The following is a 24,965-nucleotide window of genomic DNA, read 5'->3' on the forward strand; positions in this document are numbered from 1 at the left end:
AATAGGATAGAAACGGTATAAAGGGGTAGGAGTACATAAGTTTTACTTCTTCCTACTCCTCTTTGCATGTGTAAATAGAGGTCTTTAAGTATTGGAAATTATGGAGTTTTATTTTTTAACTGTTCTTTTTATTACTATTTTTTTCCGATGTTTTATTTTATTTACATGTTCAAAATAAAAGATATCAATCAATCAATCAATCAATCAATCAATCAATCACAGTTCAACAGGTGCTGAGATTCAGCCTTGAAATTCCGAAAATGTACGAGAGTATAAAGTAGCATAAAATGGACCTCAGAACTTCAGTACAGTATTTGAGTAAATGTCAACTGCCAATCTCTGGCGCCACAAAATCCAAAGCATACTTGAGGTGTGCGGTCATGCATTTTCATTCACACTACTAAATGTTTGACTGTCCAAATCCAACAAAATTGGCCTTTTCAGGTGTCTGCACACAGTATTTAGCGCGTCTGCTTCTGATAAGATCAGAAAAGAGTGTGAATACAGCCTATTTATTTGTGTTTCCGCGTTATGTGCGTTTGAGAGAGAGAGATGCTACTTGTGTTTGATATGAACACATTCTGCGTTTGACCTATTCATATCAGACTACTCTCACAGTTTAATCCCTGGTTGTTGCTGTTTACACATGGCCCAGGTCTGCAGCTGTCATTCCCCACACCACAGTTAAACCATAGAATAATACCAGTTTAGTAAACACAGCTTAACAAAGTTCAGTAAAAACTTGTCACAGCAATTTTTACATTGACATTCATCAACACCAAGAAGAATATGTGGGCTGATTTTTAGAACTATTAGCTATAGGTTTATATTTATTAGCTTTCTATTTGATCTCATTAGTAAATGTAAAAATTGAGAAGGATAACATGTTTTGCGCACCTACTAAAACTCTGTTTTATTATCTACCATAGAATCAATAATAATATAATATTTTTACAGTCATTATATAGTGATACTATAGTTATTATGAAAATCTCATATCAAAGCCGAGCAGTGTCAAACCTGCATCAAAGCCCAGATAGGTGCAGGGTCATAAACACAGCCAACATGTGTTGAACCATTAAAAAAAAAAAATCCCACAACTGAAACAACATCTGAAAAGAGTAAGAAAGAGAGACATAAAGGAGCTGAATGTGCATCTAACACCAGATGACTTCCTATACTGTATATAACACATACTCTATGTTAGGCACAAATAATGACAACTATGTGCAGAGATTACAGAACATGACACCTAATTCTAATTTCTCTGATTCTCACATTAATCTATTGCATTATATTGTTCTTGTCAGTGTTCAATGATACCTTATGTTGATTCAAATTTATAAAATTCAAAAGATGCATAAGGTCCATACCTTATGCATCTTTTGAATTCAGCATAGCTCTGTTTGGTCAGTAGACATCTTTAGGAGAAATTATTAAGCAGCTGAATGGAGAGATCATGAATAACTGTTTTATATGTTGAGTGTGACCCTGAGGACCCTGTTACATCTGCTGAACGAGGAAAGGCTGCAACTCATAGTGAAAAACACGTAATGGTGCATGCTGCGTCTGAAATAACATCTCTAAAGCGGCAGGCATTTCCTCTGAGTCATATGGCTGAACTGAACACTCAACACCATCTGGACTCAACACACTGCCTGTGTGCTTCTTGTTTCTGGTAAGAGTCCAAGCATGACTGCCCACTATATTCCTGGAGAGTGTAGGCTGTGCTAGTTAATTTCACTTTCCTCAAAAAGTTTTTATTTTGCCATTGTATCATGAATATAATACGCCAGTTCTTCTGTGATCTTATGCTCAAAGCCATCTTACACTTACCTTATCAACAACAACAATCCTACAAATATGTACAGCATCATCATGTCATGCTAAATTCTGTGTATTTGTGTATGCAGTGACATTGTGCTATGGCTGAGCCAATAGTCTTACAAACTGAACCCTTGGTATTGCCAGTGGGCACTTTTGCTGAGGTCAAACTCAAAAGTGCAGGAGGATTATATTTCAGTAATCACTAATGTCATGGTTGTATGTCTAAAACCGTTGAGGTAGTTTAGGACACATTCTGACTTATTCACCATGCACACCGATCATAGTTGTCTTTACATGTAACAATGCATTTTCATGTAACTGACAACACACTGACATTGTCTGCATCTAGAAATGTAGTTATCTGGAGGCTGTTTGGCTGACAGCAAATCTAGGTTTCTCATTGACATAATGTGGCAGTCATGACTTGGTGGCGTTGTTATGGAAATGTACCATGACAATGCAAACACAAGGCTTAATGGGGGCTCAGATAGACCAGTTTCTCACGAGTGAAATAGCTTTAAAGCCTGTGTAAAACAGAGCCATGTCACACACAAGGGTCTTGCTACAATTCAGCGAAACCATTCAAATCAACTGCAGTTAAACTAAAAACATGGTCAACTAGACAAAGTTGTTTGAGATGCCTCATGACAGACAGCACTATCATTTTCCTAGCGTGCTCATTTTATAATCTAAGCCTGTCCTTAGTAGAAGATTACTCTTTACAGATAATTCTAACTGATGGGAAAATGACTACCCAAAGACACACTGGGAAGCTCAATGGACATTTTAAGTTAGAAGAGTGGGTGAGGGGATGAATGCTGCACATTTGGAACAATGATGTCATTGGTTACTTGGATGCTACTGAAAGAAGGTCATAACCCTGTGACATGAGGATTGTGACACACAAACAGCTGTTCACTCTGACATATTCCCTTTGTCTTCCCAATACCACTGCTGAAAAGACCAAGTGAGAGGCTGTCAGGCCCTTGAGGTGCAGGCACAGGCCTCCTCAGTGAGATATACAAGTAGCACTTTAAGATTTGCTAACAAGGAAGCCACATTGTTGCAGAGTGGGGTCAACAGGGTGTCATATTGCTCCTTCACTGAGAAACTTGAGGATTATTCTCGCATATATCAAAGAAAAGGCCAAATCCGGGCAAACTGTCTTCACAATAGGCTGGAGAGAGCACAGGAGAATTGGCAATCACTCTGTAATTTTCTGATGTGAATCTTTGAATCGTGTGAGGATGGAATCAAGTAGAAGGCTTATTTAAGACTTTGTATATGAGGTAGAGAGACTCCAGTGTTAGATAATCAAGCAATCTTAACATAATACGTGCAGAGGAACAAATAACAATTTGCCAATCACGCATATATTACGAGTACAATGGAAGCTTCAGAAAAGAGAAAGCACAACTTTCTGTACATTCTTAGCATGGAAGCAACACATGAGCACAGAGAGGTCTAATACTGCTGATGGTCCTTGTTAACTGCTGAGCTCTGTAATTTCAAGCATTCCTATGAGTCATTGCTTTGAGCTGCCCCCTGCTGCTACACATGCACACACATGCATACACACATACACCACAAAGATACTGAAAAACCTGAAATCAACTTCAGCATACAGTATAGGGATACACATCCAGGAAATATCTAGTGGTTGACAAACCAGAGTAATTTAACAGCCCTGGAAAATGTATAGACAAAATCCATTTTGAAACCCTTGCACTTCTAAAGCAGACCCATAATTGTTAGCTTTCTAACATAATGAATGTGCTCTCTTTTTAGAGTTTGGCAGCGAGTTGTGTATAAACGTACAAATCCACAACAGATCGCAGGGTTATATTAAGTAATATCTTGCTGTGCATAATAATACATTTTCTACTGACCTGCACTGATTGGTTAAACGATTATTCATCACAAGTTGTGTATCATAATTTGCAGTATGTATGTGCAAGTTGCTGTAGACTGATATAAAAGGGGAAAGCAACAAAAGCTGTAGAAAACCAAAAACACAAGAGCAAAAGTACAAGGAATGCATTGCAAATGTTAGCATGCTCAGCTAACTAGCTTACTACCAACAGTGGTAACTTCCAAAGCCAAGGAACACATCATGAACCAACTACATACAGTATAATATGTAGGGTTTTAAGTTAAGTCTCCATTCTGGACCAACACATCAATAATTTATTATCAATAAAACAGCACACTGTATTTTCTGTATACCAAAGCATTTATCAGAAATACAGTTAAAATACTGTAGAGGAAAATGTGAAAAATTGCATTGCAGGTTGATTTAAGGTGTGCACACCTAAATGTTCTACCTGTGCCCATACAATTTTAAGTTATGGGTTACAGTGCATCTAGTAAAACAAGTTAGTCTGCCATTGTTTTCAAAGTTAATCTAAATTGTGAGTGGTAAATCTGTCACTGTTATCATTGTCAACTGCATATGTGCCATGTTAGACTGGGAAGCGCAGTCATAGCAACAGTAACTAAGAGGGGCGGGGCTTAGTGAACAGTCAGTTGGTGACAGTAAGAGTAAGTAAGAAAAAGAAAAATCAACAAAACTGACTAAATCAACTCAAGATCTCGACTGGAGTGAAACCTTTTCCAGGACCAGCAGGTACTTCTCCATATTCAGTGCATTACAAATCACACACCCTGTGCTAAACAAATGTACAAGAGTGGCTGTTAGGCATTAAGGCACAAATGCAATGTCTACAGGTGGTATCAGAGATCACATGTAGTGCCCATTTTAAAAAATTTTAGTGGGCACTGTATGTAGGTACAAACCTGGTCTCTCAGAAGTAGTTACATTGTGCGTGTGGATTGGAGTGTGCTGAGAGCATTTTTTTATGTCCTCACTGGAACTAATTTACATACTCACACAACTGGTACTACCATCCATATGACCTGAAGTTTCAGATAAATCACAAGCCAAACATCTAACTATGCATTTATGTAAATCTTAATATGTCCTTCAGCGTTTTGTTCTGGCACTTGTTCCAATCAAAGTTACCATAGCCATGCTGCCTGAGGTATCACACGGAAAAGGTTACAACAGAGGCCCTTTTTCCTTTAACTAACATGCCTCTTTGTGTCACAAACAGACTTTAGTACTGTAAATGGAACACTCACCTGAGTTGCACTACTTTTAGTCCATGGTAATAAACATTCAGAGACAAGGGGGGAGAGGGTTGATGTGATAAGCTCAGGGAAAGGGTTTGGAACAGGGGAAGAGAATGAATCCTCTCCCTCTTCATTGCTCCTGAAGGACAAAAAACACACACAACACACACAGAAACAGATGGCGCATGAAATGTGGCAAGCATTGTTGACATCTTATTTCAAAAATCTATCAAAGTGCCAAGTATGTCAGGCTGAATGTTTGGGCAACGTGTAGAAAATTATGCACTGATCTACAATATTTTATTTAAAAAATTGTGTAAATATGATGTGGTAAAATCATAAAAAACATGTTTCCATAGTGTATTTTGGGTTTAATATCACTCACTTAAAGTATCATACTTGTATACAGATGCTTCAGTGAAATGTTGGATCAAGCAAATACAGAATTTACAGTTTGTGTGATATTGCAAGAAACCTGTGGAGAAATTGCGGTGGAAAATCAAGCTTTTAAATAGATTTATACAAACAATAAATCATTTCTCTCCCTAATTTGCCCGTCAGAGTCAGTCCAGACTGTAACATCAGAATGATGTATTAGACTTTATGCTAGACTGATTTCGTAAGCTGTTACAACATATTGCTAGTTCCTCGTATCCCATAGAGGAATGGGGAGTATAAATGAAGCAGGTGATAAACACACACAAGGCTGTCACTGTAAGGACTTCTCCTGCTCTTAACTACCAGACGACACACCCAACTCACCATCAGACTTTTGATAAGATAATGCACATGTGAGCTGCTCCTGATTTCACAATATAATAGCTAACAGACAAAAAAGCATTTGAACTGCTGGCTAGAGAAAAGTAAGCAATATTACAATACAAACAAAATAAATTTCATAATCCCAAAATATCCTAATTATGTGTCACTCCTCACCACCCCTAAGGTGTGCATCTGCAAATGGTTGGCAGTAAAAAGTAGTCAGGCTATAGGTTTTGTTCTTTAAACCTGAAATGAATTTAACATGTCCTTATAGGGAACAAGCATCTGAATCAATCAGAAAAAAAAAATGTGTGAAAAGATCATCTACAATACCATCTTCAATTATCATATAGTAAGAAAGAGTTAGATTTCAGCACACTTGCAGATGAGAGGGCCTCAGTTTCCGAAAGGTGCCTTTCTCTGACTGACGTTTTCTTGCTCTGTAAACACAGCAGTTACTGAGTTACTAATTATCTCCCACAAACTAACAGGTGCTTGATTTCATTCCAGGTCTTTAACTGCAGTGCTACAAAAATACATTACACTCCACTGACAGCTGCGTTTGGGTTGAGCCAATTGTGTTTACAGGTACAAAGTCTACACCACAGCTTTCAAATAGACGTCTAACTCCTGCAAATACAAAGGCTACTATTCTTCTGCAGGGCAGCTCACATTGTACAATGTAATCACTAAATTTCAGTTTCAGTGCAACAAAATTTATCTTAATTAAATCTTATAAACAGATTGGTGTCATTCATGGCAAACGCAAAGAAAAATTAGTCATACCTGTTCCCCTTACAGAGCGTATTCCTGATCTTCTGGGCATTTGATGTTAGTAAAGTAGCTCGCAAAGAGATGAGGGCTGGGCTGGGAAAGCCACTCACATTACCCTTGCCACCCTGTAAAATCTCTGCTTTCTCTCCGAGGCTTCCAGAAGTGTGTATTCCGTCCAGTGTGTTATTCATATCACTCATGTGGGCCGTCTAAATCCAAGGCATCATCTGGAGCAGAGAGAAGACAAGCTGTTAGACTGGAGTGTGTGCAGAGCACAGAGCAAGCTGGCTGGCGGGGCTCACAACTCTCTCTCACACTCACACACACACACACACACACACACACACACACACACACACACACACCCCCCCCCTGGCTCATCTGCTGCCCACGAGGCCGGCTGGGCCAGTGGGGCAAAACGATCCCTCCCACCCAAATACGATCCACCACAATAAAGATAATTTTTAACACGACTACCAAAACAGCCATCTTTGCTCTGACACAGTAGTGTACTAATAATTGTATAATTTGTTCAGTCTCAAGTCTTTTTTAATATTGTTGCTTTAATTTCCCTGCTTTTGTTTATTGCTATAGTTATCTTTGCAACCAGGAAGGCAGGAAATGTGCGCACAAAGCACACTTACGCAAAGGGGACGTCTTTAGCTTAGTAATGACTCTATGAGGGCCGCCTGTACTATAAAACAAACTGTTCTTTTGTCATGGACTTCGCACAGGGATCCAAATTGCACTTTAAACTTAGTGCACTGTAGAAGGCATGTGGTTGTACAGAGTAGCCAGCCCAGTGTATTTGTTGTGTTGTGGGCTGTGTCATTCAGTGACAGGCTCCATGTGGGGGATGGTTGGGATGATAACATCTTTTTGAAAGGTAATGTGTAACAGAGTCTGACCAGGGGAGGACAGGCTACTGGAGACAGACAACAGGCAGCATAGGGTTAAAACAATACCTCACTACATTAACAGAAGACAAGGCTAACTTGATTACTTTTGTAAATATGACAATCTGTTGCAGTGATCAAATCCAAGTTGATTTTACCTTCAAAGGGAAGAAATGAAGAGTAAAGGAATAGTACAACGTTACATCTCAGAATGATAAAAGATCATGAATTTCATCTTCCTGAATTTAGGGCTGGGCAAACTTTCTTTCTTTCTTTCATTTTATTATACAGGAAAGTTAAAAGTAACATTAAGTTACAATATAAACGGGCTGACTCAGTTTAAAAACTGGTTTCCAGTAGGTTCCTGTTCTGCAAAAACATAAAACAATAAACACAACTTACAGTACATAAGGACAGAAACATTTGTACAGGACATCTGCATGGACTAGACAGATACGGACAGCTAAAACAACAATACAGTTACAGCACATGAGGACAAAAACATAGGTACAGGACATTAGTATGAGCTAGCCAGATACAGACAACAAAAAACAACAATACAGACAGTGCAAACAAGACCTGAACAATACATGAACAATCAATGTGTGCAAGTGAAACTGTTAAGAAATAGTTTGTGTGCCTTTTTGAAATATGTGATGGATGGTAGTGCTCTAATGTGATGGGGAATGTCATTCAAAATGTTGGTGTATCTATACAAAAAGGATTTCTGGCCATAGTTGTTTTTGTATGAGGGAACTGGAATGAATGCCTGTGAGACTGACCTAGTGAGGCGTACTGGTCTCATATTGTGTGTTGGGAGAAGGGCAGCAAGTGCAGGTAAGGTGCCATTTTGAATCTGAAAATAAAATGCAATAGTGTGGCTGATGTAGTTCTGGTAAGTCAGAGCGTTTGAGCGTGCAATGCAATGCAATGGTGAGACCACTTTGGAAGATTACTGTGGGTCTTAAGAGCTTGATTGTATAGTCGTGCTATTGGTTCAGTAATTTCCTTAGTGGTAAGAAACCAGATAGAAAGACAGTAGGATGGCATTATGGCCAAAATATCTTCTATACCGATATAGGTAATTTTTATTTTATTTATCTCGACAACGATATATATCAAGCATGTTTTCTGGTAATTCAATAAATTAATAGTCATGAGTAAATAGTAATGAAATTACATAATGTAATTTTGTACACTCCTGTATGAATTAAATATTTGACAGATGAAAAGTAATGTCATTTCTCATTTTATTAAGAGCAACATTTTATTAAGAGCAACATGAACATAACCTGCAGGGATCAGAATGTAAAGCGTCGTCCAAATAAGGTAAGTATTGCAACGTAGTTCAACCGATGCCTTTCAACATAGAAATTATACCAAAAAAAAAAAATTACATGCGATAGACATTTTTCTATTGTTATGACGATATATATTGTCAAATCACCCAAACCTACCTGAATGTGCATCTTTTGTGTGGTTTAGCTTTATTCTGAAAGTAAAACAGTTTGTAGCTGGGAAATCTCTTGCTAGGAGATGGATATCAGAGCAATCTGTATGACCTGTGTCTGTCTCCATTAATCCACTCTCTCCGACATGTACTTACCATAGCATCTGCCACAATAACACAGCTCTATATGGATTGGGTTACCTTTAAACCTGAGTACTATTATGTGCACATAAAAGCATACCATGAACACGAGATAACAGTTGATCATCAGAAAACTCTGCCCATCGATATACAAGTGCATCTCCGTCTTAAGAGATGAAACCAGCAGTGTCAGTATTAGTGTCTTGAGGTTGTTTTTGGAGAGCAGAGAGCAGTAGGAGATGGGGGTAGACAAATGGTTCTGCTGAGGTCCAACAGTGGACTGATAGAAGGACAAGAAACCCCAGGCAGCATGAGAGGGCCAGAAATAACACATACTATAGCCCAGAACACATTATTTTGGTATCAGTTAATGCAAATGCTAATTACATTGGTCTAGATTGATTGTCCTTCTCCGGGAGCCATCACCTTATCGTGGTGGAGAGGTTTGTGTGTCCCTATGAACCTGAGGGCTGTGTTGTCTGGAGCGTTGTGCTCCTGGTAGGGTCTCCCAAGGCAAAGTGGTCTCAGGTGAGGGGCCAGACAAAGAATGGTTCAAAAATCCTATGAAACGTCGAGGAAGGGATGAAGTGACCCTGCCCGGAGGAAGCCCGGAGGAAGCCCGGGGCCCCCGTCTGGAGCCAGGCCCAGATGGAGGGCTCGTCAGCGAGCGTCTGGTGGCCGGGTTTGCCACGGAGCCCGGCCGGGCAAAGCCCGAAAAAGCTACGTGGCGGACATCTCTCCATCCCATGGGCCCACCACCTGTGGGAGGAACCGCTGGGGTCGGGTGCGCTGCCACATGGGTGGCAGTGAAGGTCTTCAACGCGCACGTGGGTAATGATGGAGACACATGGAGAGGCGTGATTGGGAGGAACGGACTCCCTGATCTAAACCAGAGTGGGTGGTTGTTGTTGGACTTCTGTGCTAGTCATGGATTGTCTATAACGAACACCATGTTCGAACATAGGGATGCTCATAAGTGTACTTGGTACCAGAGCACCCTAGGCCAAAGGTCAATGATCGATTTTATAATCGTTTCATCTGATCTGAGGCCGTATGTTTTGGAGGGGCGGAGCTGTCAACCGATCACCATCTGGTGGTGAGTTGGGTCAGGGGGTGGGGGAAGACTCTGGACAGGCCTGGTAAGCCCAAACGGGTAGTGCGGGTAAATTGGGAACGTCTGGAGGAGGCCCCTGTCCGACAGACTTTCAACTCACACCTCCGGCGGAGCTTTTCGTGCATCCCTGTGGAGGCTGGGGGCATTGAACCCGAGTGGACAATGTTCAAAGTTTCCATTGCTGAAGCTGCGGTGAGGAGCTGTGGTCTTAGGGTCTTAGGTGCCTCAAGGGTGCGGTAACCCACGAACACCGTGGTGGACACCCGTGGTCAGGGAAGCCGTCCGACTGAAGAAGGAGTCTTTCTGGGATATGTTATCCCAGACGACTCTGGAGGCAGTTGCAAGGTACCGAAGGGCACGAAGGGCTGCAGCCTCTGCCGTGAAAGAGGCAAAGCAGTGTGTGTGGGAGAAGTTCGGAGAAGACATGGAGTCAAGGACTTTCGGTCGGCACCAAGGTACTTCTGGAAAACCGTTCGCCACCTCAGGAGGGGGAAGCGGGGAACCATCCAAGCTGTGTACAGTAAGGATGGGACGCTGTTGACCTCAACTGAGGAGGTAATAGGGCGGTGGAAGGAGCACTTTGAGGAACTCCTATATCCGACTAATACGCCCTCTATGGTAGAGGCAGAGCTGGAGGATGAGGGGGGATTGGCATCAATTTCCCTGGTGGAGGTTGCTGAGGTAGTTAAACAACTCCACAGTGGCAAAGCCCCAGGAATTGATGAGATCCGTCCAGAAATGCTTAAAGCTCTGGATGTGGAGGGGTTGTCTTGGTTGACAAGCCTCTTCAACATTGCGTGGAAGTCTGGGACGGTGCCTAGGAGTGGCAGACCGGGGTGGTGGTTCCCCTTTTTTAAAGGGGACCAGAGGAGTGTGTGCCAATTACAGGGTATCACACTTCTCAGCCTCCCGGTAAAGTCTACTCCAAGGTGCTGGAAAGGAGGGTTCGGTCGATGAGTCGAATCTCAGGTTGAAGAGGAACAATGCGGATTCCGTCCTGGTCGTGGAACAACGGACCAGATCTTTACTCTCGCAAGGATCCTGGAGGAGCCTGGGAGTATGCCCAACCAGTCTACATGTGTTTTGTGGATCTGGAGAGGGCGTATGACCGGGTGCCCCGGGAGATACTGTGGGAGGTGCTGCGGGAGTACGGGGTGAGGGGTCCCTTCTCAGGGCCATCAATCTCTGTACGACCAAAGCGAGAGCTGTGTCCGGGTTCTCGGCAGTAAGTCGGGACTCGTTTCAGGTGAGAGTTGGCCTCCGCCAGGGCTGCGCTTTGTCACCAATCCTGTTTGTAGTATTTATGGACAGGATATCGAGGCGTAGTCGGGGTGGAGAGGGGTTGCAGTTCGGTGGGCTGGGGATCTCATCGCTGCTTTTTGCAGATGATGATGGTCCTGATGGCATCATCGGCCTGTGACCTTCAGCACTCACTGGATCGGGTTCGCAGCAGTGTGAAGCAGCTGGGATGAGGATCAGCACCTCTAAATCGGAGGCCATGGTTCTCAGCAGGAAACCGATGGAGTGCCTTCTCCAGGTAGGGAATGAGTCCTTACCCCAAGTGAAGGAGTTCAAGTACCTTGGGGTCTTGTTCGCGAGTGAGGGGACAATGGAGCGGGAGATTGGTCGGAGAATCAGCACAGCAGGTGCGGTATTACATTCAATTTATCGCACCGTTGTCGAAAAAGAGCTGAGCCAGAAGGCAAAGCTCTCCAATCTACCGGTCAGTTTTTGTTCCTACCCTCACCTATGGTCATGAAGGCTGGGTCATGACCGAAAGAACAAGATCCAGGGTACAAGCGGCCGAAATGGGTTTCCTCAGGAGGGTAGCTGGCGTCTCCCTTAGAGATAGGGTGAGAAGCTCAGTTATCCGTGAGGAGCTCGGAGTAGAGCCGCTGCTCCTTTGCGTCGAAAGGAGCCAGTTGAGGTGGTTCGGGCATCTGGTAAGGATGCCCCCTGGGCGCCTCCCTAGGGAGGTGTTCCAGGCACGTCCAGCTGGGAGGAGGCCTCAGGGGAGACCCAGGACTAGGTGGAGGGATTATATCTCTAACCTGGCCTGGGAACGCCTCGGGATCCCCCAGTCGGAGCTGGTTAATGTGGCCCGGGAAAGGGAAGTTTGGGGTCCCCTGCTGGAGCTGCTACCCCCGCGACCCGACCCCAGATAAGCGGATGAAGATGGATGGATGGATAGATTGATTGTCAAATCTACCGTATTTTAGGGTCTATCTAAGAGTGTTTCACATAACTCAGACAGTTTTTTACAAAAAAATGGTACTGTAAAATGGTTGCACCATCAATTTAGTTAACAAATTCTTTTTTTTTTTTAGATGATTAATCATCAAGTTATATTATTTTGCCTTTAAATGATGCACAAATTATGTTTTAAAATCAATTATTTGATATTTTATTTGATATTATCTGATCTGTTCTGTATTTAAAAAAAACAGGAGTTGTTTTGGCCCCATTGTCTGTGTCAATGACATCATTGACACAGACTAATTGTTTTAATGAGGCCATGGTTGCTGCAATGACCCTTATCAGCTCTAATTTCAGTGCCACAGCACCAACTTAGTTTGTTGGCATGCCAGAGTGCTGATTGCCAGGTTTTTAAGGTGTTTGTAGTATAGATAAAATGTCCACTGTTCCTTAATAAAAGAAAAGAAAAGTGGGGTAGCAACTCATTAATGCCTAAACACTCTACTCTAGTCTAGGAGTCACCGCCCTACTTTTGCTAAGGCCATCCTGCAAGGCAGCCATCAGCAGAGCATGGACAAGGACAAGGAGATGGTGAAAACTGTTCCACCTTGCGATCCAGTTGGCAATGGTTGCCAACAACCTGCAGCTGCTGGGTGTGTCCCTATCACGGCTGTAACAACAGGCAAGACCTCTGTATCAGCTAGGAGGTTAGATCTGGTAAAGAGGAACAACCTCACCTGCCCATAGGCTATGTTATGGCACATGTTGCTTAACTGCCCTCCACCACAAGGACAATGGAGATCTCCTGGGTGCTCCATTGGTACAATAAAAGGTCTGTTTAGAGCATCCATCTCTCTCAGAAACCAGCTTTTTTAGCATTTTAAAGAAGACCTCTAAAATAGCACTTACTGTTGGGCTCCTCCTTTTCCCATCCTTCTACCTGCTTTTGAAGAAAAATCAGCACAGGACATTTGCTGCAGTCTATGCTTTCCCTATCTTGCTTCCAATCATTCCATAGTTCCACCATACTTCATATACTTACACCATAGTTCAGCCAGCTCCCCCAGTCTATAGGATCCCATTACCACCTTGTCTCCTCCTGGAAGTGTTCTCAACCTACAAAGGAGGAGTACTGAGCCATAGCAGGATGGGTTGACCAAGCATGTGTGGCTCCCCTCTCATTGGCTTGATGAGCCTCAGATGATGTGGCTCTCTAGGTTGCGGAAAAGCAAACATGTTCTGAGAAGGTTTGCAAGTTAACCCAACTGCGAACCAGCACTAGAACTAGGTTCGCGGTGGTCGAAAAGGGGTAACAGTGGAGGAAGGTGGAACTGCTGACAGGGACTCATGCTGCAACATTTTTCTATGGTTCTGGTCATTCTGGCAGCAAACATCATAATTGCAAGCAGAAATGCCTCACTCTGGGCAGTTCTTCAGTACTAGGAAGTACTGTCAGGGGCATGATTGGTGATAGGCATTGTTTACGTTGTTTCTGTGGCTTCAAGAGAATGAAAAGTTGTGTGCTCTGTGGGACCAGCAAATGATCAGAGTAGTGTAACTCAGAGAAAATCGTTCCTGCTAAAGATCATCATGAGTTTAAGTCAAGCTACAGCTGTCCAGTTCAGTTTGATGCAATATGTCCATCTAGTGAAATGTAAAGGTTACTACATTTGTGCACTCTTTCGGTTGGCCTATGTGGAATGCAATGAGTGAAGCATAGCAGCTGTTGGAAACTACAGGGAGAGGTTGGTTGGATTAACACTTGTGCTGCAGCAGCTTCTTTACAGCCAAAATCCTCACTAACCCATTCATAACATGAGACAGCAGTGATCATCACCACTTGCAAGAATAATTATTGTGTGTATCTTGAGTTCCTGCTACTAGCTGTCATTCCTCACTTGAATTCATTGCATCATTTCTGGCATGACAAAGTTGTTGAGAAGCAAGGACAACTGACTGATTTCCAGCGAGTTGCCTTATTTTAAAATGCTGAAAATGTCCAAAGAAGCTATTGTGATAGAGTACCAATGTGTGTTTTCTTTAGTTTTTTTTGAAGAATAGCAGTAGTTTTGGGGCAGGCCCCTTGGTGACAAGGCATCTAATTTTAAAATGAAATAGTTCTCTTTTCAATGACATACTGTCTTAGCACAATCATGTCCTCTTGTCAATGGAGTGCTGCAATAACAGAATACAGAATAATAGGGAGGTTTAGTCAATGCCATTTCTCTGTAAATTTACAATTTAATTCATGGTTTTGCAACTGACTGTAATTAGGAACTGTTTTAGAACTGCATGAGGTAAATTTTGTACAATTAAATAAATGTATGTTAATTCTAGGGTGTGATATGTAGCCTACTTAATCGTCTGTATTTTACATGGAATGTTAAAAGTAACACATTTTGTTATTCGTTTAAATTAAGTTAAACGTTGCAACTCAAAAGTCGTTGCATATGCACCTGAGTAGCAAACGTTTACGTTAACTGACGTTATATTGTAAACACTGACGGTCCCGAATTCAACACTTTGGTGGACGCTGTTACAGTGAGATATGTTGCAACTAGCATAGACATGTCATTGTATTTGAATAATTGAGAACAGTTGGACGATGTTAAAATTAAATTAGCTTTACTTTTGAAAGAGATGCTTTGATAATAGCCTGTAAATGTCGGGGACGTCTGCATATTCGTATCTTTTAGGCCTATTTAGAAACGTGTGGCAGAAAGCTCGACCTTGATGTGAAATGTTTCCCAAGTTTTGTACGAACAGTTGAGAAATGCAAAAAAGGGAAAGCTTAGTTAACGCAACTGTCCCTTCAAAACATTGACGACGTTCGGGCTGTAACTTAACGTTACATTTTGCGAGAATTTTTCCTAATCCTGCAATTCAATAAAATAAATACGAAGGTAAAAGTTCAACAACAAAAGACTGAAAATGCACGGTGCTCCGTAGCAGTCCTTCCTGCTCCCTCTACGCCAGGTTGAACCGACTAAATAATACCTGTTTTAAATATGGACTTTTTTCTTCTTCTTCTTTTATACAGCTGTTCTTACCTTGTGCCTCAAGCGGAGTTTTCATACCGCTGCTCCTGTACGGAATGAACTGTTCACACGTGTAGCACAGGTGTTCTACTGTAGCGTGCCCTACGTCGCACACTGTGATCACGTTTTACCTGTTGTCAATAACAGGCTGTTTTCAACGGGATCTGAGTTCAGCAGTGTATGCAGCAGCAGCAACAACACCACCACATACAGTATGCATCATTTATGCACTCAATGAAGGCAAATAATGAAATAAAGGAAACTTTATTTCATTATTTATAACTTTATTTATTCATAACAACACTGCTTGACAAGAACAACATGTGTGATGTGCACATCAGTGTATTTCTGCATAGCTTAATCAAAACTCTGCAATATTTAAATATAGATTTGATGTATAATCTAAGGAGCATCTACGCAAGTACCATAGGTCAGGTCTGTCCTACACATCCAGTATTATTTAGATAATACATTTTCTAATAATTTATAGAATTGTTCCCATTTACCGTTCTTGTTCACTCACAACAGTAGGCTAATGCATTAAATGCAAGATAGTCATCACACAAAGTAAAAGAGAAGCAATAAAATATGCAGATCAGCGCCAGGGATATTGGGGTACTTAATGACGTGAGAAAATAAAACAAAATACAGCAATTATTAATTATCAAAATACATAATTGTATGTACACTGTTGGAGACTACTAAAAGAGGTAAAATAAAAGACTGTCTGTGTCATGTGATAAAAAACTCTGGAGAGCTCAAAGTAGACAGGATGAGATCCTCCTGGAAGAAGAAAAAAATACAATGGTTTATGCATGTGTTGTGGAAACATTTTTATGATATATTGAAATGTGTGTTTGATTTTGCTTACAGTAGATGTTGTTGCATCAGAAGAATTAAGGCACTGCTATGGACTGCTCTCTCCTTCCATTTGAACAATCCCACTAAAAGATGGTGGTTCACCCTCTCCTCCCTGCAGAGTGGAGTCTTTGTCACCATCCTTTCTAATTTCACCATCCTACAATGTTAAAAAAGAGACACAATTTATGTGATCACTGAAGACTTACTGTCAGACAACATAAAAAGACAAAAAGAAAGCAAGACTGCAGTACCTTTTAATAGGTATTTTTAAAGCCTATAAAACTTATATATATTAAATATTATATCAACTATATTGAGTCCAACAAAAGTAAATACAGTATTTCTACAGGTCAAAATTGGAGCTATAGCCCCAATGCCCATGATGGCAGTGTAAGGAGAAGAGCCTATTAAGTGCAGGACTGATGCTGGTTTATTAATAACTACTGATGTCTATTTTGTTAATGAATGTAAAAAGCCCACAATCTTTACTGTACAATGCATACCAGTAATACAGGTTTTCCATAAAATAATAAATTGTACCAGAAAATCTAATTCTATATTTCATTGGATTATAATGTAGTGTAGAGTCACAACTGCAAGTTCTATTGACTTTAGGGATCTAAAGCTCAGATAGCAATGGGCTATGGGGTATACAGCCTTCATCACTCAGTCTATTCTATGTGGAATCTCTACAGAAATAATTAAATTAATTGAATTGTTGTCTTTCAACGTCATGATAGTCATGATAATAGGTAAAAACAGGCCCAATGCTAAGTCTCTTTTAAAGTTTATATTAAACTCTGGGCTGTTTCACCTCAATAGGTCACAGAAACTATTACAAATTATTCTGCTACTTATAAGATTTTTTAATGTTCATGAGAGTCAATAACTCACCACTGGTCACAGTGTAAATTGCTGATACAACATAAAAAAGAAGCCCCACCATTGCAAAGAGTGGTTTCAAACAAACCAAAGCAGTAATAGGATAAGTCACACTCTTATCCACTTCTATGTTGCTCTTTTTAAGAGACACCCGCTTTGCTCAGCAGTGCAAAGTGCTCTTCTACTTCTCTACATATTTCAGTGTATGAGTTGAAGTATATAAAAAAAAAGCTATGTCCAGCGACAGTGGTCTCATGAGTAGAAACTAGCCCTTTGCTGCTTTCATCTTTATTTAGATATTTAAATGTAAGTATGCTGTGTTATTAGAACTCACCTTGAGTTCAGATAATCCTTCTAACTCTATGACTGAAGAGCGACTTTTGATTGGGGAGAAGGGTGGTGAAACAGGCGACTGAGGCGACTTGGGCCAATGGGATAGAGACTGGCTCCTTTTCACAGCAGAGGACACTGCCTGGGCGAAGCGCGATGGGATTGCAGGAGAATAGGGCCTAGGGGCTGCAAAGCTCCTTAATTTTTCCAAGCTTAACCCTGTGCTTGGCTCTTTAAATGGCAAACTACTTTGCCTAGTCATTCGCATGCTGGCTACATTCTTGTCATCCCTTTTAGGAGGGCTCAGCTCAAAATTAGCAGCCCCTGTTGTCTCCTCTTGACATTGCACAGGAGGTGGTAGAGGAGGGGGTGGTAACTTTGCTCTCTCTGCACTTCCCTGAGCCTCCTTCTGGCCAGAACCAGGACTAGCGCTGAGATTCTTTTCTGCTGCTGAGGTTACATAATACCCAGGTGTTTTTTTGTGCTGAGCCAAGCGGAAAGAACCAGGCTTAGGTTTAGTTGCGGGTGGAATTTTCATCTCCTTGACCTCTGCTGGTGAACCTGCTTCAGATGTCCCATTAGCCGAGGATGAGATCTTGTCATCTGCTTTAGGTAAACATGTTGGTGACAAGGAATCAATGGATTCAGGTATACTTCCATTAACAGTGTTATGAGTAGTAGCAGTGCTAGTCAGTAAGTCTTCCCTGGGTGTAGTAGAGTGCAGCTCACTTTTTTCCTTTGAGACCTCCGTCTGTCCCCTCGGTGCTGTGCTTTCCTCCAACTGAAGAGAACCAATATTAAGGCCCTCTTCTGGAGCTTCAGGAGGCAGCTCCAGTGTCAGTGCAACTTCAAAATATCTCAGTTTCTCCAGAGATTTCTGAGGCACGATAGTATACGTTGTCATCCCCACCTTGGGGATGTAATCCCTTGTCAGCTCGTTGGAAGGCTTGGGCTTTGGCTCAGAGTTTGTGGCATAAATAGATGGTGCCTTTGTTGTGGCAAGAGCACTTGGTGTTGAGTCTAGGTGTGATAAGGTCTCTGAGGTGTGGGATAAGGCATGTTTGAGATCAGGCGTGTCCACTTCCTCCGTTGCAGTGGCTGTGTCTTTATTTCCTGATGATTCAAAGGCAGGCGCATTAGCTGAGGAAGGGACTTTGTCGATGTGTTGTTGTGGAGGCACAGGTAGTGGTGTGAAATCTGTTTGCACTTGAGCATCCTCTCCAGTGGGGCGTGATGTGCTAGTGGCCACCAGGCTCTTCAACCTGTCAGTCTGCTCCCAGAGGGTTTCAGTGTTTGCCTGAACAGAGGCCTGTGCTTCTGCATCTTGCATCACAGGCGGAGGGAGGCTGCTGGGTACAGTACTGTAATCACCTTGGACACTTTGAGGTGTAGACTCTTCACAGATTGGGTGTTGGCTTACAGTTTCAACTGGACATGCACTATCTGTACAGAAAAGACAATTTGTATTGTGAGACAGGTGTGTTGACTTTCAAGCAAAGACACTTGAACTTTGGCATAGTACAGCAAATTCAAGAAATACATTAGTAGGTGCAAGATATCCACAGCACAGATATGAACAATATCACTATAATCCAAGTGCAAACCCACTAGTATCTGCAAGTTCAGATGAGTCTGTGCCATCAGTTGTCCTTACATCACTCAGAGTTGCAGAATCATTCACTGTGCTCTGCAGTTGTCTATAAAAGTCAAGCAAAGAGAGAATTCAAAGTATTGCTAATACCAATGTTTAAACATGTCTGAGGGTGGAGAAGTCATACTAGAGTTCGTACTTGCCATCTGAGGACAGATCACAAGACTGATCTTCCCCATTTCCCTCCATGGACATTGTGCTCAGTTTGTCAGCCTCTGGGGACGGGGAATGGAATGAAATATCAGCAGACATGTTGAGGCTGCTGTCCTCTCCCTGGGTATCACTAGCAGTTGCAGACATTACAGACGCAGTGGTCTCCTCTTGCTCCATAATCTCTTCCAGTGTGTTAAAAGCTGCACCCCCTGTAAAACAACATCATAAAGAAGTCATGTAAACTCATTCACATTTACCGTACCTGGCATCTTAAGTAAAATGTTGCTTGGTGATCAGTGAAGCATCCAACATCACATTACATAAATTTTTTCAAAAAAAAGTCCTTTAACTGCTTTTAAGTCATTATTTTTAATTTATTTCAGCAATTGTGTTTTTACACCACCAGAAACCAAGCATTCAACTGTATTTATCTACTACCAGAGTACTCTAGTACTCATAGGTACAGACATTCAGCCTTTTTCAATAAAATAGCTTATTCTGATGAATGAATTCCACTTAATCTTTTACATCTCAGTCTCCCTTGTCTTGTTCTTAATTTAGCACCCAAAGGAAGTGCATCACAGAGGAGCAGAGAGCAAAAGGTATTGCAAGGCCACTTAAACAAAACTGAAGCTTCTCACTGTTCTCAGCCTCTGATCTCTCGCTCTACTGAGCACCTCTGCGCTGTTGGGGAAACAGCAGAGGAAGTCATCTTTCTCTGTGAACTTAAGTGTTTGAAAAAGTAGGAGCAATGGACGGAAATGGTGGTGTATACATGTAGACAGCAGTCATAAAAAGTCTGTGATTACACTTTCTATTGATGAGGTCTGAGAGGTATGCCGCTAGTGAAAGGACTATGGGGAAACAAAAGAGTTGTGAGGTTTTCTGAACAACACAGTAAAATTAAAAATATATAACGAAAACAAGAAAAGAAAGACGCAGAGACAGAAAGTAAATTGCTATCGCTATGGGGTGTGGAATATACAGGACACTAGTTTGTGCAATGTCTAATCAGAATACACTTGGAGTAAAGTGAATTTTGTTTGTGGTGCCAGTTGAGAACCTCAACAGACACACCATCCTGATTACTTAGGAAAACCCAGACCTTGGATAGTTTTTAGTACTTTATACTGTGGAATGTCCACAGTAACAAGGATATTGTTTTTGGAATGTAATTTCAATACTCTGAGCACTTCAAACACACTTCCATTTACCTCCAATGTATCAGTGTGGCGGCAGAGATGTCAAAACCTCGGCAAATAAAATCGCAACTAAATGCATGACCGACAACCCAATTTCATCTAAGGCTGTTAGTCTTCTCCTATCTTTATCACTTCAGTAATGTAAGCCACAATAAATCCCCTATGTTTGTTAATCAGACCTCAGTTAATTTTTGTTGGAAAAATATTCTTTGTTTTAGCTCATAATTGTATACAGGATGGGTGGAGCTTCCCTCATAGGACAATACAGTGAGGGTCAGATGTGTCTACACAATCACAGGAAAGTATGTCCAAGCAAGATAATTATACTCAACCAAGAAAAAGTACCAGGGAATTCAGAACCTACAATTTTCTGAAATGTGAGTGAAAAAATGACTCAGCATACAGTACATTTGTTTGTAGTTTTCATTTTTACACAGACATTTCTTGACTAGATAAAAGTGAGTGTATGCATTGAAAAAGAGGAGACAAAATGCTAAAAGGCCTGCCTCAAGGAATATTAACACAGGTAGATAAAAGAGGAAGAGCATAGAGACCGGAAAAACAGGCAGACGAAGCTCAAGAGCTAAAACACTAAATAAAGCAGAACTAGTGTCGCACAAATCCTTAAGTGAAGCAGAATCTGCAGAGTTCATAATTAGATGAATAATTTTCCATCCTCTGACCACCATATAGTTTCCATGTTCATGAATCTTCACAGGGCTATAGGAAGTGTTTAAAATGTTCAATAATGACCACTAGGAGGCACAATAGTCAAATAAAATATAAATTGTAGGCTTAGGCTGCACAGTTTGAAAATACCTGTCTTTATCTTTGAAGGCCAAAGTACACAAGACAAAACATCACAGAACAGGCAATATTTTATTTTCAAAGCACCAGTGGAATAATCTCGATGTATAAGAACCTTGCAGCCCCACTGAGTGATCATGAAAATTCACAAATGTAAACGAAGACAAACCTTGCACATTTTCATCAAAAGGAACTGTTTCTGCGACAACAGCACTAGGGGATGTGGGTGGTGGAGGAGCTTTGCGTTTGGTTCTCTTCAGTGAAGACTCTGCTGAGGACCCACGACTTAAACCAGCCATCTATGGTACATAACAAGATCTAATTAAGTTATATAATCAATGCGCCTAAACACAGAAATCACATGGCTGTCATTCTACCATAAGTCTTCAGAGCGATGCTGAAATATCAGAGCTTTTGTCTTAATATTCACTCACGTGGTCACTGTCCAGTTGGGCAGTAGGTTCAGAGTTGAGTCTCCGGCGAGTGCTGAGGTCCGAGGGGCAGCTCTGAGACACGAGGATTGGGGGCTGGGGTGCACGTCTCTTCTTTGGCACATCGGTGGGTAGTGTTCGGGAGCTGAGCGGAGATGAGTTTGAGCTAGGTAAGGCCATGCTGAGAGGTCGAGGCTTGCTCATAAGCACAGGAGAAGCTGGGGCACTGGCTGTCGTTGCCTTGAAAGAACAAACATCCAATCAGAACATGATAAGAGGCCTGTTCCCAAACAACATAGTGCATGTCAACCAATGGCAAACCAAAGTCAACAAACCTCCCTCTGAACATTTAAAGTTACCTTCTGATACAGCTGTATCTTTGCATAATCAGTACATTAAAACACACTGCATTACCTGGTCAGATTTTTTCTTGCTTTTTCTAAACTTGCTGAAAAGGCCTTTGTTTTCTTTCTCTTTCTGATTTTTAGCTTTGCCTGGCATTACTGTTCCTGAAAAAAATAAACACAGTTGTAAGATAACATTGGTCAGAAATATGACAGCTCTGTTGATATCAATCATACAGTTTACAAACTAAAATACCTGCATGTGTTGGTGAGGCTGGACACACAGGAGAAGCAGGTTGTCCTGCAAGGTCAACAAGCATGAGATTTAGTGCAGAACAAGTGGGATATACAACAATAACACATACGTGAGCTCATGAGGTACAGTATGACAAACACTGAATGTTTAATATGCAAAAATCTCCTGCCATATGCAGCATGGTTTGATTTTTTTTATAAATACATTAGTACTTACCTTTAGTGTCTTTTGCATAAACCTCCCTTATTGCATAATCATTAAGAGAGCTGGACAAGTCCAAAGGGGCCAGTGATTGGACATCTCTCAATAGAACTGTGGTCTCAATGTCAAATTCACATTTCTCACAGATGGCTGGTAAGTGTTCAGCCAGGGGAACTCGAGGACTGACTCGTAGTATCGTTTTCTGGGTCCCTCTGTAGTTTATCACCATCCGTACGGTTGCCTGGAGAAGACAAAATGTGCCACTTGATTTGATACAATCTTTTTACTTTTACCACAAACAAATAAAAGGTGTTTACTGCATATACAAGCATGGTGTCATGTGTTTAATGTACCTCAGGCATCTGAGGACCTGTCTTCTTGTTTTTATCCTCCCCTTTAGGTTTAAGTATGATCTTCTCTGCATTTAAAGTTCCTATGAGAGCATTGGGCTTGAGTTTGCTGTTGTTCTTGTTGGGGGTGACCAGTTCTAAGGTGTGGCTCGATGGGTTCAAGTGATACTTTGCACAAAGCGTCACTAATAGATCCATTAGAGGTTTGCTAAAAAAGATGGACAGGAAAAAACAAACAATTTGTTTGGCATAAGAGGGGAGACATGTGATGAAATCTGGTTAAGTGCCAGTTACACAATGCAAAACACATTCTGATCGAAGCAATTTGGAATCAAGAAAAAATGTGTGTGCTTTGGCATCATATTAATTGACTCATCATGTCAGGTCTAACTGTTGAGATAAATAAAAAACATATTATACACAATATAAAAGTTTAAATTTAAAGAAGCTGTGCAGAATGTGTGGAAACAATACAAAGCAAATTTACAGTAAGTTGCAGCACTTAGTAACAGTAGTCGCATGGAGCTCTCCCGACACTGATCATACAATTTAAACATAATGCCTTAAACTTAATCCTCAAAATAAAGCATTAACTCTGTTGTGTGGGCACTTAGAACAGGTTTAGAGGAAGAAAAGAAGATAAATAATTCAGTGCTTAATCCTCACATATTGGATTAGTCTTTGTCATTTCTCAAGAGGCCAAGGTGCAAAAGACACCCCGGAAAGAATGTTTGTAAACTGTGTGCACTGTGAGAAAGATAATGATATCTTAAGTCAACTCTGTTGATGGAAAGTCTGAGCTGTGTGAGTGAGCAGACTCATAGAAGGACACACAGACCTTATTCTAAAAAAAACTGTAAGATCTGTGTGTTCTTATTGCACCACAGCATGCAATCAAGAGAATCTTTGGAGTTATTTACTCACATCATTTGGAGATAGAATAAAAATAAAGAAATGCAATCAATTGTGCTTCTAGTAAAAATATTAACTAAAACCACACATTCAGCTACTCCACCTATCTGACTCAGTCTGACTGGAACTGCACTTTATGTGATGATGTAATCTGACATCATGATGTAGTGTTTAATGTGGTATTGAAATGTTCAGTATGAACAATGGTATCCTCGCTCAAATTGCATTACAGTGCGCGAACTGTACCTTCCATGGACTGTGGTCATTTCTTCTACTCCGCCTGGCAGAACCACCACCAGAGAGAGGTCTTTATCAATAAGGTTCTCCTTCTGGTCCATGGTTAAATGAGGGTTTCCTGGGTACCACTGGGAGAAACCTGGGGAATCCAGCCTTTTTAGTCCTGGCGGGGATGGTGCTTTGCTTTTGGTCGACACCCTGTAGTTGGACAAGAAAAAGTGTAATTTATTCTCAGAGTTGGTTCAGCATTTGTAAAACGTCTGGTTTACTTTGACACAAGCCAGACAAACACTTTAGAGATGAATGGTTTTCCCACGTATGTGCATTTGTGCGCATTTTATAGAAACAACATTGAATTTGTTTCTGCTATCTCAGGCAATAATCTGATTGAAAATCAAAGTGCAGCAGACAGCATGAAAGGAATCCTTTCTTCCTCAGGTTTTAGAAAGCAGTGAGGCTATTACATGAAAAAGCTCAAATCCACTTTGCAAACAAGTCACAAGACAACCAAGTGGACAGATTTACCCATTGAGCCTGAAGAAATGGCTGTGAATAGACAAAAATGTGAGAGATAATAAGACACAGGATAAAGTTTCTCTAACTGTAGACACTGCGTTTTATAGTTTATGTTGTGGTAAAAATTGATTTACAGTATAGTGTATGTTCCTTTTAGTGTAGAGCCAACACCCTATGCATTCGTGAACACACATACAGTACTTAGTGTGCTAGGATTTTGTTTTCAGTGTAACCAACTATGATGAACACATTTCAGTTTTGAATGATGTTTTGAGTGTTTGTTTTGGCTTAACATTCCTGGAAACTGTATCAATAATAAAGTGTGGGAGAGAGCAGTTGTGAAAGTTACAGAATGACCAGGTATACCACAGGCGAATAGAATTCGTATGCCACTGATTTCATTCATATCAAGATTTTCTGTTGGACATTCACACCATAGTAAATCTGTGACGCATTTAAGATAATTACACCATTCTCGTAATTCTCCCAAGAGGTGGTGAAC

At 41.2% G+C, this 24,965-nt stretch overlaps 2 protein-coding genes across 3 annotated transcripts in view; both read right to left on the bottom strand.

Annotated features, from left to right (window-relative positions):
* grb14 (growth factor receptor-bound protein 14) overlaps nucleotides 1-15,450 on the bottom strand; it is a 37,886-nt gene extending 22,436 nt beyond the window's left edge. The window contains exons 1-3 of the mRNA XM_078261815.1: nucleotides 15,343-15,450; nucleotides 6,508-6,722; nucleotides 4,969-5,098 (exon numbers count right to left, since the gene is read on the bottom strand). Of these exons, the coding sequence (XP_078117941.1) occupies nucleotides 4,969-5,098; nucleotides 6,508-6,695 (318 nt within the window). The 5' untranslated portion in view covers nucleotides 6,696-6,722; nucleotides 15,343-15,450. The remainder of the gene's footprint in view (nucleotides 1-4,968; nucleotides 5,099-6,507; nucleotides 6,723-15,342) is intronic.
* A 99-nt stretch (nucleotides 15,451-15,549) lies between these two features.
* The window catches only part of cobll1b (cordon-bleu WH2 repeat protein-like 1b), a 21,873-nt gene continuing 12,457 nt past the window's right edge, over nucleotides 15,550-24,965 (bottom strand). For both annotated transcript variants that reach the window (XM_078261812.1, XM_078261813.1), the window contains 12 exons: nucleotides 23,957-24,145; nucleotides 22,802-23,006; nucleotides 22,464-22,689; nucleotides 22,248-22,292; nucleotides 22,062-22,156; nucleotides 21,651-21,887; nucleotides 21,386-21,515; nucleotides 19,194-19,416; nucleotides 19,012-19,100; nucleotides 17,408-18,846; nucleotides 16,202-16,348; nucleotides 15,550-16,113 (listed from right to left, as the gene is read on the bottom strand). In XM_078261812.1, the coding sequence (XP_078117938.1) occupies nucleotides 16,238-16,348; nucleotides 17,408-18,846; nucleotides 19,012-19,100; nucleotides 19,194-19,416; nucleotides 21,386-21,515; nucleotides 21,651-21,887; nucleotides 22,062-22,156; nucleotides 22,248-22,292; nucleotides 22,464-22,689; nucleotides 22,802-23,006; nucleotides 23,957-24,145 (2,989 nt within the window). In that variant the 3' untranslated portion in view covers nucleotides 15,550-16,113; nucleotides 16,202-16,237. The remainder of the gene's footprint in view (nucleotides 16,114-16,201; nucleotides 16,349-17,407; nucleotides 18,847-19,011; nucleotides 19,101-19,193; nucleotides 19,417-21,385; nucleotides 21,516-21,650; nucleotides 21,888-22,061; nucleotides 22,157-22,247; nucleotides 22,293-22,463; nucleotides 22,690-22,801; nucleotides 23,007-23,956; nucleotides 24,146-24,965) is intronic.

This window comes from Sander vitreus, chromosome 11, assembly GCF_031162955.1.
Source record: "Sander vitreus isolate 19-12246 chromosome 11, sanVit1, whole genome shotgun sequence".
In the NCBI taxonomy this organism is placed as follows: Eukaryota; Metazoa; Chordata; class Actinopteri; order Perciformes; family Percidae; genus Sander; species Sander vitreus.